This window comes from Macrobrachium nipponense, chromosome 1, assembly GCF_015104395.2.
Source record: "Macrobrachium nipponense isolate FS-2020 chromosome 1, ASM1510439v2, whole genome shotgun sequence".
Lineage (NCBI taxonomy): Eukaryota > Metazoa > Arthropoda > Malacostraca > Decapoda > Palaemonidae > Macrobrachium > Macrobrachium nipponense.
In genome coordinates, this window is record NC_087200.1 from 64,979,293 (window position 1) to 64,995,050 (window position 15,758).

The window sequence follows — 15,758 nt, forward strand, 5'->3', positions numbered from 1 at the left end:
CGAAAACACAATACGTCACACATAACATAAATTTTCAAAAAAAAAAAAGAAAATAATAATCTTCCGCTAAAAAGATATCACAAGAGTTCCTTACTGAACAACAGTGACTGGCCGCCAGTGCGGCATCTAGCCCTTTTTGTCAGCAGAAAATCTAGAACATATCTAGTAGAAGTTATGCACAAAAAATTAAGGATTGGTGGTTAGCTCCCATGACGCCCAGGATCGTATCCGCAGACCACGGAAACTGGACCCCACGAGAAAACAATTTCTCGTAGGTCACGTGAACGTCTTTCAGGTAGTGAGGATGCAAATACAGAGTTTACACATCCAACCATATGGTCGCTTCAAGGATTTTCTTTAGCGACATATTCTTTTGAAAAGCGAGAGACGTCCGCACTGCTCTTACCTCATGAGCTTTCACTCTCAAGAGTCGAAAAGAGTCGTCAGGACAGATCTTGTGAGCATCTGTAATGACGTTTCTTACAAAAAAAGCTAGAGCATTCTTTGACATAGGTCTTGTGGGGTCTTTAATCGAGCACCAAAGACCTTGTCTAGAGCCTCCCATCTGTTTCTTCCTCTGCAAGTAGAATTTTAGCGCTCTTACAGGGCAAAGAGACCTTTCTGCTTCTCTACCGCCGAGACTTGATAAGCCTTTAACCTCGAATTTCTTGGGCCAGGGCTAGAAATAGTGTTCTTTAAACGAGCAGATGGCCGAGTCTCTGTTGAATCCCACTTCATCTTCTAGGGCATGAAGCTCACTAATTCTTTTGGCTGTAGCTAGTGATAAGAGAAACATGCATTTCCTTGTTAAATCTCGAAACAAAGCTAGATGAGGAGGCTCGAATCTTTCAGATGACAGGAACTTGAGAGGACCTACAATCAGGTTCCAGCTATGGATGGAGCTGGTTTTTCCCTAGACTTTGTAGTCTCAAATGATCTTATAAGATCGTGTATATCTTACTATCAGCAAGCTGTAGGCCTCTATTTCTGAAGACTGCCACAGCATGCTCCTGTATCCTTTTATTGTGGATACAGACAGATGAGAGTCCTCTCTAAGGAAACAACAACAAGAAATCAGCGAATTCGGTCACAGAGGTACTGGAGGACAACTTCTTCGACTTACACCACCTTCTAAAAACCTCCCACTTAGACTGATAGACTCGTCTAGTGGAAGCTCTGCGGGCTCTAGCGATCGCGCTTGCAGCCTTGCGAGAAAAACCCTCTCGCTCTGACGAGTCTTTCGATAGTCGAAAGGCAGTCAGAGCGGGGAGTTTTGATGAATACCTCTCGAAGTGTGGCTGTCTGAGAAGATCTATCCTTCTTGGAAGGGAACTGGGGAAGTCTACTGTCCACTCACTACCTCTGTGAACCAATCTTGTGCTGGCCAAAAGGGGGCTATCAGGGTCATCCTTGTCCCGTTCGAAGCTACGAAACTTCTTCAGTACTTGTCCCGAATCTTGAAGGGGGGAAAGCGTATACATCTACATGGAGACCAGTCTAGCAGGAAGGCGTCGATAATGAGACTCTGGGTCTTCTACCACTGAACAAAAGACTTTTGGAGAGGAATGTGGCGAACAGGTCCACATGAGGAGTGCCCCAAAGAGACCAGAGACTCTGACACACTTCTGAGTGGAGGGTCCACTCTGTGTGAAGGACCTGGCTTCTCCTGCTCAGCCTGTCTGCCCTGACGTTCCTTGCTCCCTGAACAAATCTCGTTAGGAGGGAGATGTTCCTCTGGGAGGCCCAAAGTAGCAGATCTCTTGCTATTTTGTAAAGGAAAAAGGAGTGTGTCCCTCCTTGCTTCCGAATGTAGGCAAGAGCGGTGGTGTTGTCCACGTTCACTTGGACTACACTGTTCGTCACAAACGGTTCGAAGAACTTTAGAGCCAAGTGTACTGCTAACAGTTCTTTGCAATTTATGTGCCAGGACACCTGACTGCCTTCCAGGTGCCTGACACTTCTCTCGTTCCTAGCGTTGCTCCCCAACCCTTCTCCGACACGTTGGAATACAACACTCGGTTTGGGTTCGGAACCACCAGGGAGATTCCCTTGTTCTCTTTTAAAGGGGACAACCACCATTCCAAGTGAGGTTTCATTTCCACTGGAATGAGAAAACTGTCGGAGAGAAGTCCGGTCTTCCAATTCCATGATCTCCTTAGGAAGAACTGAAGAGGACGTAGATGAATCTTCCCAAAAGAAAAAACTGTTCGAGCGAGGAAAGGGTCCCTAGAAGGCTTAACCATTCCCTCGCCGAAGTCCGTTCTTTCCCTAAGAAGAGAGAGACTTTCTCCAAGCCTCTCACGAGTCTCTCTTGCGAAGGAAATACTCGAAAACCCCGAGAATCCATCTGAATCCCCAGATAGACTAAGTTCTGTCTGGGGATCAGCTGCAACTTCTCGAGGTTCACGAGTAATCCCAACGACTTTATCAGTTTTAGGGTCAATATAAGGTCCTCCAAACACTGTCTCTCTGATCTGGCCCTGATGAGCCAGTCGTCCAGATACAGAGAGATATTTACACCTTTGAGGTGAAGAAACCTCGCCACATTCTTCATCAGGCTTGTGAAGACCTGAGGAGCTGTGGACAGACCGAAAACACACGGCCTGACTGAAAGATCCTCCCCCGCATGAACGGAGGGACTTCTTCGAAGAAGGGTGAATCGGGACGTGAAAAATAGGTGTCCTGGAGATCCAGACACCATCCAATCTCCTTGTCGCATAGCCGCAAGGATTGAGGCCAAAGTCTCCATAGAGAACTTCTCCTTCTGAACAAACTTGTTCAGAGCGCTGACGTCTAGTACTGGTCTCCAGCCCCCCAAGGCTTTTGCAACCAGAAAAAAGACGATTGTAAAACCCAGGGGAGTTTTGATCCAGCACTAGTTCTATCGCTCTTTTGTCCCACATTTGATCCACCATCAGACGAAGAGTATCCCTCAGTACAGGGTCCCTGTATCTGGCTGACAGTTCCCACGGAGTAGACGTTAGGGGAGGACTGTCCTGGAAGGGGATAAGATATCCCTTCCTGATTACAGACATCGATGAGGCGTCCGTGTTGATGAGTGTCCAGGCCTCTGCAAATCCGAGTAGCCTGGCACCTACTGGTGTTTGGAGGCTCGCTGTCTCATTTTCCTTTCTTAAAGGGACAGAAGGCAGATCTACCTCTCCTCTCAGGAGCTCTCCTTTTTGAGGGAGCTCTGGAGGGAGGGCCTCCACGAAAGGGCTGAAGCGATGTACTCGGCCCTTTCTTCTCAACCACTGCAGGCGGTATCTTCTTCCTTGAAGACTGAAGTAGCAGATCTTGCGTCGCCTTCTCAGTTAATGAGCGGGAAATGTCCTTCACCAACTGAGAAGGAAACAAGAAGTCAGACATGGGAGCGTAAATCAGGGCTGCTCTCTGAGAGTGGGAAACAGCCTTGGTTAGGAAGGCACTGAACACAGTCCTTTTCTTCAGGAGTACCGCTCCAAAGAGGGAGGCGACTTCTCCCGAGCCATTTTGCACCGCCTTGTCAATACATGACAAGATACAAAGCAAGACTTCAGGGTCTAGACCCTCCGAGTCATGGGCCTTCTTGGACATCACCCCAAGGGACCAGTCAAAGAAATTGAAGACTTCCAATACATGGAAGAGTCCCTTGAGGAGATGATCCAGCTCAGAAATACCCCAAGTCACACGAGCCGAGTTCAGGCCATGTCTATGAGAGGCATCAACTAACATAGAAAAATCCGCTTCAGGCCGAGGCTTGGGAGAGAGAGGCCCATATTCTCCCAGTCCGGTACCATATACCTCTTCTGCCAGTAAGACTCGCCGGGGGCATACAGAAGATAGTTTTGACAAGCTCCTTCTTCGTATTCATCCAGTTGTTAAGAGACTGGAGAGCCCTCTTCATAGAGATGGTAGGTCTCATCTTCAGAACCGACGAAGACTTAGGCACCTTCGAACTCGAAAACAGCGATCGAGGAGAAGGAGGAGCAGCAGGAGTTAACGCATCCCCATACTCTTGAAGAAGAAGGGCTGTCAGCACTTTATAGCTTGAGAATCCTTCTCTACCACAAGCCTCGTCTTCCGAATCGTCGTCAATACAGGGTTCGGGAGGAGAACCCGCCTTAAATTCAGGAGGATCTTCCCAAACCTCTCTCTCTGTGGGAGACAAACTCCTACTAGGAGAGGGACTAAGGGAATGCACAGAGTCTCTCTTAAGTCGAGTTGGCGCCTCGCACCTGGAAGACGTCTCGCGTATGGCTGGCTCCTCGCGGTTGGCTGGCGCCTTGCGTCTGGCTGGGTCTTCGCGCCTGGCTGGCGCCTCGCGCCTGTCTGGCGCCTCGTGCCTGGCTGGCTCCTCGCGCCTGAAAGACGCCTCGCACCTGTATGGCTCTTCACGCCTGGTAGGTTTCTCACGCCTGGCTGGCTCCTCACGCCTGGTAGGCTGTTCGTGCCTGGTTGGTTGCTCGCACCTGGAAGGCTCTTCTTGTCTGTCTGGCGCCTCACGCCTGGCTGACGCTTCGTGCCTAGAAGAAGAGGCCTCACGTCTGGCTGGAGTCTCGCGCCTGGTAGGTGAAAGGAGACGATACTTCTTAACAGGGAGCCTAACGTCCTTTCTGCGAGGAGGATTTCTTGAAAGTACTCCGACCAAAGAGGCTAACTGCTCTTGCACAGCAAACAGGATCCTCTTTGAAGCTACTCCAGCGTCCTCTTCAATGGGAGAAGAAGGAGACCTCGAAGGAGTACGATCTTCTAAGTCAGAACGTGGAGACGTCGAGACCATCTTTGCCTTCTTGATCGAGGAGGGGGCTTCATCAGTGAAGCATTCCGGGCTCGAGTCAAAAGCGGGTTCTTTCCAGTGCCTTTTCAGTGGCCTGGAAAGGTCCGAGTCCTTCCACCCTCGTCTTTAGGTGAAGGAGAACTGGACGAAGAGAAACACTCGCAGGACGCTCCTCTTGAAGCAGGTCCTGAGCAGTCTGTTGCGAGACGAGCCTGCTGAAGGGACGCCTGACCGGTGGGGATTCTCCACGACCTCCGTAAGGCTTTCGACTTTCCTTCTCCTCTGGGTATCACTTTCCTAACTGGCATGGCCGCCATTTTGGTCCTCATCTTATGAAGAGTAGCCTTCAGATCGGCGATTTCAGAAGCCGAGTCTGAATGCAAAGCCTGTGAGGCTCAGATACAGAGGGAGAATCAATATGATATTGTTATGATACAATAACGTTTTGTTCATACTTACCTGGCAGATATATATAGCTGTATTTTCTGAAGTCCGACAGAATTTCAAAAAAAAAAAACTTCCGGCACACGCAGTGGTCGGCAGGTGGTTTAGTACCCATTCCCGCCGCTGGGAGGCGGGTATCAGGAACCATTCCCATTTTCTATTCATAATTTTTATTTCCACTGTCCCCTGAGGGGAGGTGGGTGGGTACTTGATTATATATATCTGCCAGGTAAGTATGAACAACTTTATTGTATCATAACAATATCATTTTGTTCATGAAACTTACCTGTCAGATATGTATATTGCTGAATCCCACCGTTGGAGGTGGGAAGGGACAGAATAGAAGGAGGTTTTGGGAAACAAATGCATGCAGATGATTTACATCTTGGTTCCACCTGTTAGCATAGCTGACTTCATGATTACTGTCACCCAAGTCTGCTTCTGCTTTACTAGAGTTGCCAGCGAGGTAGAGACCTATAAAGCTGGTGCACTCCAGATGATCTGTCCAACGGGGGCGTGACCACAATGTGACTAGACCATATTGACCATACCATGAGGGCTAAGAAGTAAAATAAATATATATATATATATATATATATATATATATATATATATATATATATATATCTATATATATATATCACTACCTGACCAACCTAGCCAAAGTTAAGGTGTTTTTAACTAAGGCTTAAGAGTTAAGAAGTCGTCATTGGCGGCGACTCAATAACTAAATTAAGAGCGTCTTCCTAACCATTTTCCTACAGGACAGGATACGGTGGTACTTCTTGCCCCCCCACCCCAAAATTGTGTCTGCACACACGTATGGCCCAAGCGAGCAGCAGATCTCATATGCCGTCTTCACATCCCGCAGGAAGTGTGAAGTGAACACAGAGTTGCTTCGCTAAAACGTGGTACTCAGTATGTTACTGAGTCCCATGCTCTGTTGAAATGCTTCCGAGGCCGCGCCCTCACCTTGTGAGCATTCAGATCAAAAGATTTCAAATCTTTGTGCAAACACATGAAGGAGCCTTTTTGAAAGAACTCCTTAACACTAAAGCCAGGTGTTATTTGATATGGGCAAGTCTGGTCTTTTTCGGAACACTGCAGATTGTTCCGAAGGACTTCGACTTTCTTTAGTTTATGTAGATAAAACTTGGAGAGACCCGACAGGGCACAGGACTCTCTCTCTGGCTCTTGCCCAATAACTTTTGCCATCCTTGATTCCAAGCTCCTGGCCCAAGGACTAGACGGGTTTCCATTCTTAGGCCACAAAGGAAGGTTTAGTGAACACACCGCATTGTGTTCCCTAAAGCCAAAACTTCTGACGATGGCTTAAAACCTCACTAACCCTCTTTGTCGTATCTAGAGTGGTTAGAAAATAGGCCTTTCTGGTCACGTGCAATAAGTTAACCAAAAGGAGAGGTTCGAAATGCTTTGACATCAAGAACTTCAGACTACGTCTAAGTTCCATATAGAAAGCTCTTCGATCTGGACATTGCACAGTCAGTCCAGTCTGTACTAAGTCAGGTGACCGACCAGTCAGACGAGTCAAGGACAGCAAGGCTGTACCCTGAAGACCATAAGGCACTATTCTTCGCTGAAGGATGAGAGTCTGGACTGCCTGGGCGATTCAAGCTAAGCAAACCTTGGGGGGTGTATCAACGCAACCCAACGTCGTTAGCAAATCAACTCCTGACTCGAGCTTCTGGTGCCAGGAGAAAGGAGCGAGGAGCAAAAAGGCGATTCAGTCCCGAAGGACGAATGCCTGACAGTCCAACCTGGTCTCATGTAAAACGATCATCGGGGGTGTATAAACGCAACCCGACTTCGTCACAAGAAACTCAGGTCTACTATATGTCGCCTGATCTCGCACGAGTGTCTGACTCCGAGAAAACAGGTGAGACAAAAGTAGATGGTGAGCGAGTTTCGAGATTCCACAGAACTCAAAGATCGTGAAGGGCTTTGTTGTTTGACAGAAGGAAATCTCTGAGCCCAAAGGCCATCAACAACATATTTGCGTATTCTTTAATAGTTGTGACTGCTAGCTTATCCCATTCCTCAAACGGAAAGGGAAGACGGTAATCTTATGCTGTCAACATCTCGATAGTCCTGAACGTGGTCAGACTCAGAGCGGTAGAGGTTATAGGTACCTTTCGTGTTAGAGTAGACCGACTCTCTCGGAAAAGGTCCTTGGAGTGAACTAGGAAGGACGTGACCTCTGTGGAATCCAGGATCCTGAAGGCCAACATGGGGCGATCAGCGTCATTGTCGCTCCCTGTGACGTCATAAATCATCTTATTACATTTCTAAGCGTTTGAAAAAGGGGAAGAAAAGAGATAAACATCCATCCCTGTTCAATATCATAGGATGGCGTTTAATGGTACCGCTCCCGGATCGAGAATAAGGAGCAGAGAAGAAGAAGCCTCTTCGTCCTCACATAGCATAGAGATGAATGAAAGGACGTCCCTAAAGTCTCCACAACTCTCAACATACTTCTAAAGAAAGATTCCACTCGGAAGTCAGTAGTTGCTGCGTCGTCGAGACGATTCGTACGGACTTTTGCAATCCTGTAACGAACCTCTAGAGGATTGTTACATACTACGTCTGTTTGTTATAATAGGCTCTTTCTCGTAAACTCGAACAGGGACGAGAGAAGATACTTCCTAAGATATGAGAGAGCTGTGGAAGATCAGAGTTGATATGGACCACTGGTTCCAAAACTCATTTCGAGGACTGGAGGGACGACCGAATTGCTTCCACTTCTTTCAGATTATGATCCAGGACATCTGACAAACCCTCCCCATCCAGATGTCCGGCACCTTCTTACTATCACCTCAGGTGACACTTGAGCACTGAGAGATGTTCAGAATCATTCCTAGATCTCGAATAAAATTTCAGTTTCCCGGTAGGAAAAACAAATGTGGAGGTCTGAATTGCAGTCCCCTATTCAGGGAAACAAACTTCTTTTAGAAGGAAATGGTTCCCCAGCAAGCTCATCCATTCCCTCACAAAGTAGTTTTTACTTACCCTAATAAGGCTGCGCTTTACCTAAGCAGGAGACCATATAATAGTGCAATGTTGCGGTAGACTCGTAGTCCTATACGTGCAAGGCAAAACAAATGCAATGTTTATTCATTCATGTAAGAAATCCCCTCAATCTTAGGCTAAAGTCCGTGATTGTAGGGGCAGAGATACAGTTAGTCAGTCAATCCCGCAGGAGAGACGTAACCGCCAGCACAGAGATGCGGTTAGTCAGTCAATCCCGCAGGAAGAGAGAGGACGTAACCTACCGCGCCATGACAGCGCACGAGCTGGTACTGGCTCGGTTGGACTGGAGGACAGTCACAGCAGCAGCTTACGATCGTCGTCTCTTAACTTTATGCCTGGGTTGCCAGCTACCCTATTCTACGAAGAAATAGGTCCGTTATTTTTTGAGCAGAAAGAGACTCTCAAGCTGGTATATTTAAGCCAAACAGAAAACGCTAAATATATAGATGCGTTTGTGTCGTCATAACACTACCATACAACGGTAAAAGATAAATCGGAAAACTCCTGGAAGGCTGCAGGGAGTAAACGATTAAATGTCCTTAAAATAATAGACAATAGACCTCTCGGGTTGCCATCCGAAGAGGTAACTACAGCAAGCGTATATGACTTGAACCAAACTAGTAGTAAAACAAAAATAACGCAAGGCAAAATATGAGGATATTTATTACAATAAAGTTTGTCATACTTACCTGGCAGACATATATATAGCTGAATTCGGAAATACAGCTACCATACATATCTGACAGTCAAGTTTCATGAACAAAACTTAGAGAATCGAGGCAGACAGCTCCAGCTTCTTATGTTATTGGACATAAGCGTTCATGACGTAGTCTACAAGTCTATTTCTTGTACGAGTCTGCGAATGACGAATGAGAGCTCTTCGAATCTTGTCAATAAGAGCTTATCCGCTTACGCAATATTAAAGTTAATGAGATGTGTCAAAGAGAACTAAACCATTTACGGGACAAAAGATATTTTGTCAATGAGGGGATACCCACTTACTTGACAAAACGATAGTATATTGTCAATGGGGAAAGTCACTGAATTGACAAAACGTAATCCAGGGAAGTCGAGCATTTTTATTTTCCGATTCCCGTCTCAAAGAGGAAGGGCAAGAAATCCTGTTAAGAGACTGGGCTACGGCAGGTAGAACAACGATGTTCAATTCGGCAGCGTAGTCCCGACTAGAAACTAACAAAATCTATCATCTGAAAAACCCTTTCAGATGGGCTAAAAAGCTTGCAAAATTATCCGGTGGGAAGAGGAAAGAAACTCTCCAACCAGCTTCCTCTCCCGTATCACAACTAATGCTGCTAAAGCTTAAAATTTATTGGCAGTATGGCAAAGGAAGTCCGTCTTGCGCTTTCCTGAAGAGCGTCCTTTGATGAGTGCCCTTTGCAAGAATCCTACTGGAAACGTTGCCAAGAGTCCTGACGTTGCAGACGTCGAGCTTTTACATAACCCGTAACTGCCTTATCGCAAAGTCTTGACTGCGGTAGAGCAAACGAGATCTTCCCTTCCCGAGCTTTCCTTAACTCCATCCACCTTTGCGAAAAGCAATATAATATTGACAGAGGGGACCGCTTGAATTCACGAAACCCGAGGTCTTGCTAGGTTTCGAGACGAAGTTGTCTGTTCACTTTAAGCTTCCTCCGAAGCACTGCTTACTTCACATTCTTTGCATGTGAGGTACAATGGACCCTCCGTATTCGCGTTCTCCAGATTCGCGGGACTCACACATTCGCGGATTTTCTCTCGGGAACGTTTCCCTGCACTATTCGCGGAAAATTCGCGCATTCGCGGTATTTTCTATGATAAATATCCACAAATTCCTGTATATGAATTTCATCATAAAATGCACGTTTTTGATAAAACTATTAAAAAAACCATGTAGAAAATTTTTAGTGGGTTTTTGGTTTTTCTTGAGTTTTAACTAACAAAATAGGCTGTTATTAGCATTTTTATAGGGGTTCCAAACATTCGCGGGTTCTAACTATTCACGGGGGGGTCTGTACGCATCCACCGCGAATACGGGGGACCACTGTATAGGTATCACCGAAGGTAGAGGTAGGAAAAAATTCTTGAGGCCCAAATCGTAAACAAGAGCTTGAAGAGTTCAACAGAAACGTTCAGCCAGGCGACACACCTGGCGTGCGCTGGCGCGCGCTCGGCGTCCACTGGCGAGCACGCTCGGCGTCCACTGGCGCGCGCTCGGCGTCCACTGGCGCGCGCTCGGCGTCCACTGGCGCGCGCTCGGCGTCCACTGGTGTGCGCTTGGTGTGCACCTGCGCGCGCGCTTGGCGTCCATCCGAGTGTCCCGTCCAAGCCGAGCGTCAAAAGAAGCGTGCAGAAAAGCGTCACACTCATGACAGGCATCAAAACAAGCGAGAGAAACTGCCTTCAGGGAAGAGCGAGATACATCTCGGAGAGAAATCCGACTGCACGAAGCAGTCTCAGGAGAAGGGTTGATCGTGTGAGAATACTAGGGGCGAGGGAACGCCTTATTCTCACAGTAACAAAGCTTGGACGTCCGCTCTCAAAAGCGTCCTGCTACTAAGACTTCTTTTTCATATTTCTCAGTGGAAAGACGTATACACGTGATCAGGCGACGTTCGCCTTCTTACTTCTCACTGAAACGCATAACGAGAGAGAGAGGACGTGGAGCGTCCTCTTCTATAAAGCTTCTATTTAGAGGGCGCGAGTCCTTCCGAAGTTCCAACCCCTGCGTGGGGAGGACGCTTCGGAGGACGAGAAGCATCTTTCAGGATCGTGCACGTGCACGCACTTTGGCAGTCTGGGGATTTTCATCAGAAACTGCCGAAGGCACGCCAGATCGGTGGGGGTTCCTCGTAACCCTCCTTCGGCTTTCGACATGCTCTCTCCCCGGGTCCTGGGAGTCAAGCAGAGGTCCCGGCCTAGAGGCGAAATAAGGCCGATCTGACGCACCCTCCACTACACACGGGGCACTGTCACTACACTTAGCCACTTCACTATTGCTCTCTAAAGCAAGCACTTTCGATTCTAAGTTACGAATCGAAAGAGTATTAGAGAAAGGGCAATAACCTCTACAGACACTGTTTTAGGGCCCGAAGGCAACATTACAGGGTTAGGAGTAACAATAACAGAAGTAGCACTCTTCACAACAATGAAGGAGAGCGATCGCCTCTCGCAGACATATTCATAACCCGTAGGCCATACTACAGGGATAGGCAAAATAAAGTCTACAGGAAGGTTAGCAGGTTCACTACCCTGACTTTAGTTTACTGATTAATTGCGTACATACGAATCATACGTTTCTTCCTTACGGAATTAGACATGTTTACTGATTAATTGCGTACATACGATCATACGTCTTCCTTACGGAATTAGACAAAGTCTCACACTCCTTACATGACAAATCTCAACAAAGAAGCAAGACCCATACCCCTCGTGCATACCAAGTGCGGATCTACCGAAGCTTTCGGTAGCCACACCCACTATCGCAACACAACACCCTCTGAAACTAGCCTAACTAGATTCAGATATCATGCAAAAATGAATCAAAATTCAAATCAATTTAAGATAGCGTATGCCTAGCCACAAATCCAAGTAAATAAATTAAAAGACAATTAGGATACTTTAGCGGCAATGAAGTTTCCAAAATCCTAAGACGGAGGTACTGAAAACACGGGTTTCAGCACCGGCGACAGAAAAATTATGAATAGAAAATGGGAATTGGTTTCCTGATACCGGCCTCCAGCGGCGGGAATGGGTACTAACCACCTGGCCGACCACTGCGTGTGCCGGAAGTTTTTGAAATTCTGTCGGACTTCAGAAAATACAGCTATATATATATCTGACAAGTAAGTTTCATGAACAAAACATTAATTAAAGGAGAGTTAGACTCAGGAAAAGGCTCAATAGGCCTTGTACTCACACCCTTTTGTGAAGCCCGTCTAAATCTATCCCTCTCTAACTTCTTCAAGTAAGAAGTTAGAGTCTTCCATTCATTAGCATTTAACCTTTCACACTCATGACAGGTGTTAGCCAAAGAACATTCAAACCCCTCTACACTTACGACAATACAGTGTGAGGATCAACCGAAGCCTTCGGTTATCCTCACCTTGCAGCCTACATTCACACAAACTCTCACACTAACACTTGAATCAGACATTCTAGTAGAAAAAATCAAAGCAAGTCCAAATCCAGTCCACGGTAGCGAATGCCAAAACAACGATCCAGGTACATCACCAAAAAGTCCAATAAGAGATGATCAATTGCCTTGAAAAGCAAATTCCAGTCAGGAGGTAGTAACAACAATGTTGATACCACCGGCGACAGAGAAATATGATAGAAACCTGGGCATGGTTTCCTAGTCCTGCCACCCAGGGCAGGCCGGTAGATCACCTGACCTACCTGTAGCGAGTGGCGCGAAATTTGAATTTCTGTCGGGGACGAGGGAGTCTTACCTAAGTATATATCTGACAGGTAAGTTGATTGTATGAAAACATCGTATTTGATAACGTGAAGGGCAGTTTCAAAAGCTGCCTTTGTATCATATTTCTGCACATAAATAAAAATACCTTTCACGTAATACATTTTCATACACATTTTAAACAAAAGCATGAACATTATAAAATCGACACATCCATAGCTAAATTTGCACTTATGTAACTCGATATTTTCGTCATAGAACAGCGTCAGTGGCATATATTTTACCCTAACTACTTACGTAATAATTCTCCATAAAATTTGTTAATATAATTTGGATAACCTTTATGATCTGAACGGGATTTCTACAAATGTATGAACTCGTTAGACAACGGCGCTAGCGGCGCTGTTAACTGAAAATTGTGCCATAAAGATACCTTTAAAATGCCTTATTTTTTTAATGAATATTTTTGACGACCGCCGTAAAACCGATTCGCCGTTGAGTGATTGCGCCGTTAACCGCAGGCTGCCTGTACCGGCCTCTTTGGGGGCTTCTTCCTCCGAAACCTCTTCAAAAGGAGCTGCTGGAGATGAGGGCTTTCCAGGAGAAAGATCCTTAGGAGGCGAAAAAATAACTCTTTCCTTATCGAGGCTCGATCTGGAGAACGAAGTCTCTCTCTCAAGAGCTCTATCCGAAGGCGAATCGAAATCCACTTGTTGGGATATTATCAGAAGTCCGGATCCTGTTACCCTCCTTTCTGAAAGTGTCCTGGCACTTTACCGGGTCTTGGCGCCTGACAGGGGAGGCGCTTGCGTCCTTGAATGCGCGCCTGTGAGGCGTAGGGCGCCCACTGGTATTAGGGCTTATGAAAGGCTCTTGGCGCCTGCGAGGAGAGGCGCTTGTGTCCCGGCGGTGGCGCCTGGGAGGCGAAATGCGCCTGCGAGGCAAAAGGCGGATGTCTTGATCTTGGCGCCAAGCAGGAGAGGCGCTTGCATCCTTCATGGAACGCCTGGGAGGCGAATAGCAACTGCCAAGATCCTGGTGCCTACTAGGAGAGGCGCTTGATTCCTTAATAGGACACCTGGTAGATCCAACAGATTCTGGGAGCCTCTTAGACTCTGGGCGCTTGTAAGACGGGGAGCGTCCATCCCTTGAAGCTCGTCTGGAAGTAGAACGAATCCTGCTACTATCTTCTGGGACTCTGTAACGAGAGGGGCTCTCATCTCTTCCGGAACTCTTGAAGACGAATTCTCTCACGAGAGATTCGTGATGCATCAGAAAGCAGGAGGCTCTCAGGCTCCTGTCACCTGTCAGGGAGGCGCTTGTGCCTCGTGACAAACTCCTGGAAGGTCTCTTATCAGAAGGGAGCTTCCGATCATCCGAGGGCTTAACCGGAGAAGACGTACGTCTATGGGCGTAGGCAAACGAAGAAGAAGGCTTCGCTGGGGACGAATACCTCTCAGGCGACGTGCGTTTGCTGGCGCCAGAGCGCTTACTATCCGAGGCTCTCCTAACTGAGCTCTTGATGGGAAGGGATAAGTCCTTCTTTTGAGAAGAGCCCTTCGAAAGAACTCCTACCGCCAAGGCGGACAATTGTTCCTGGAGGCCTACCAGAACTTCTTTCGTCTTAGAAGAAACTCCTTCCGGAGAGGAGTCAGGGGATCTAGGCGCTCTCTTCTTTCGAGCAGGAGAATACTCCGGGGAAAGGGTCAGGACTGGAATCCAAGGTGTCGCCTGCAGGCAGCTTCCAGGCTCTCTTGAGAGGACGCGAATTAGAAGACGAACTCCAGCCTCTTCTCGGTGAAGACGAATCCGAGTCTGAAAAGCACTTCCTCAGGACGCTTTTACAATAGCTGTCCTTGGCAGCCTGGGAAGGGTCTACAGGATCTGCCGAAGGGATGCCTGACTGTTGGGAGTACTCTACATCTCCCTTGCGGCTGTCGACATTCCTCCTCCCCTGGGCATGGGAGTTTGGAAGCGGTCTAGGCCTAGGAGCAATGCGGAGTCGGTCAGACGCCCCCTCCATTTCACTGGGGACACTGCACAAGTCACTGCCCTTACCTTTGTCTTTCATCGCTTGCAGTTGCGATTGCAAGCTGATAATAGAGGCTCTCATTGCAGCCATCTCCGTAGACGAATCCACGGGTTTGCTGCTGGGGGAAGGGGCTGAAACCAGACTAGGAGCAGGAGAATTAACAGAAGAATTAGGAGCTACCTCCTGCTCAATAGAGCAGGATCTACTAGAGCTTCTGATGAAAGCCTTCCTGACTCTATCCTTCTCCAGCTTTCTGATATAAGCAGCCAAACTCTTCCATTCAACTTCAGTTAAACTTTTCACACTCTACAAAGGTGTAGGTGTTAGTTGCTGAACAATCATTCCCCCTACATTTACTACAAACCGTGTGAGGATCTACCGCAGCTTTCGGTAGCCTCACCTTACATTTCTCTTTCGCACAAACCCTAAACACAGGTACAACGTCAGACATTCTAAAGAGTAATCTAAATCCAAAATCCAAAAAACGGTCCACTAAAAGCATATGCCAAAGCCAAAGATCAATACGTCAGGTCAAGGTCAATCAGATAATCCTCAGCAATCGAGAAAGAATTTCTAAGCAGGAGGCACCAACAACGATGTTGTCGGTACCGGCGACAGAGAAAATCTGATTAGAAAACGAGAATGGTTCCTAGTCCCGCCACCCAGCGGCGGGAATGGGCTGATCACCTGACCTACCTGTCGCGTGTGCCGCGAGTTTTGAATTCTGTCGGGACGTCGGAGACTATAGCTAAGTATATATCTGCCGGGGAAGTTGTATGTACAAAAAGAAGATTTTGGAACATAAATACTCTTCTGAAAGACTATCAAATACTAAATGCTAATGGTACATTTTTACCTGGCATCGTGTTGAGCGAAGAAACTGCTGTAGTTCTTGCCTTACAGATGTGTGGGACCTGAGTGCTGCTCCATCAGATGAAAAAGAGTCAAGGCTTAGGGAGTCTTGTGGTCTATAATCTCCATAGTCTTCTGCCCCCTTTTCAATTTCACTCTCACTTTCATCTCTTGGCATCCTTTCAATTTACATAAAATCTGGAATCAAA

At 47.1% G+C, this 15,758-nt stretch overlaps 1 protein-coding gene across 5 annotated transcripts in view; it reads right to left on the reverse strand.

Moving 5' to 3' along the window:
- LOC135219370 (voltage-gated hydrogen channel 1-like) overlaps positions 1 to 15,758 on the reverse strand; it is a 287,846-nt gene that overhangs the window by 151,093 nt on the left and 120,995 nt on the right. For all 5 annotated transcript variants that reach the window (XM_064256083.1, XM_064256084.1, XM_064256085.1 and 2 more), the window contains exon 2: positions 15,554 to 15,747. In XM_064256083.1, coding sequence (XP_064112153.1) covers positions 15,554 to 15,727 — 174 coding nt within the window. In that variant the 5' untranslated portion in view covers positions 15,728 to 15,747. The remainder of the gene's footprint in view (positions 1 to 15,553; positions 15,748 to 15,758) is intronic.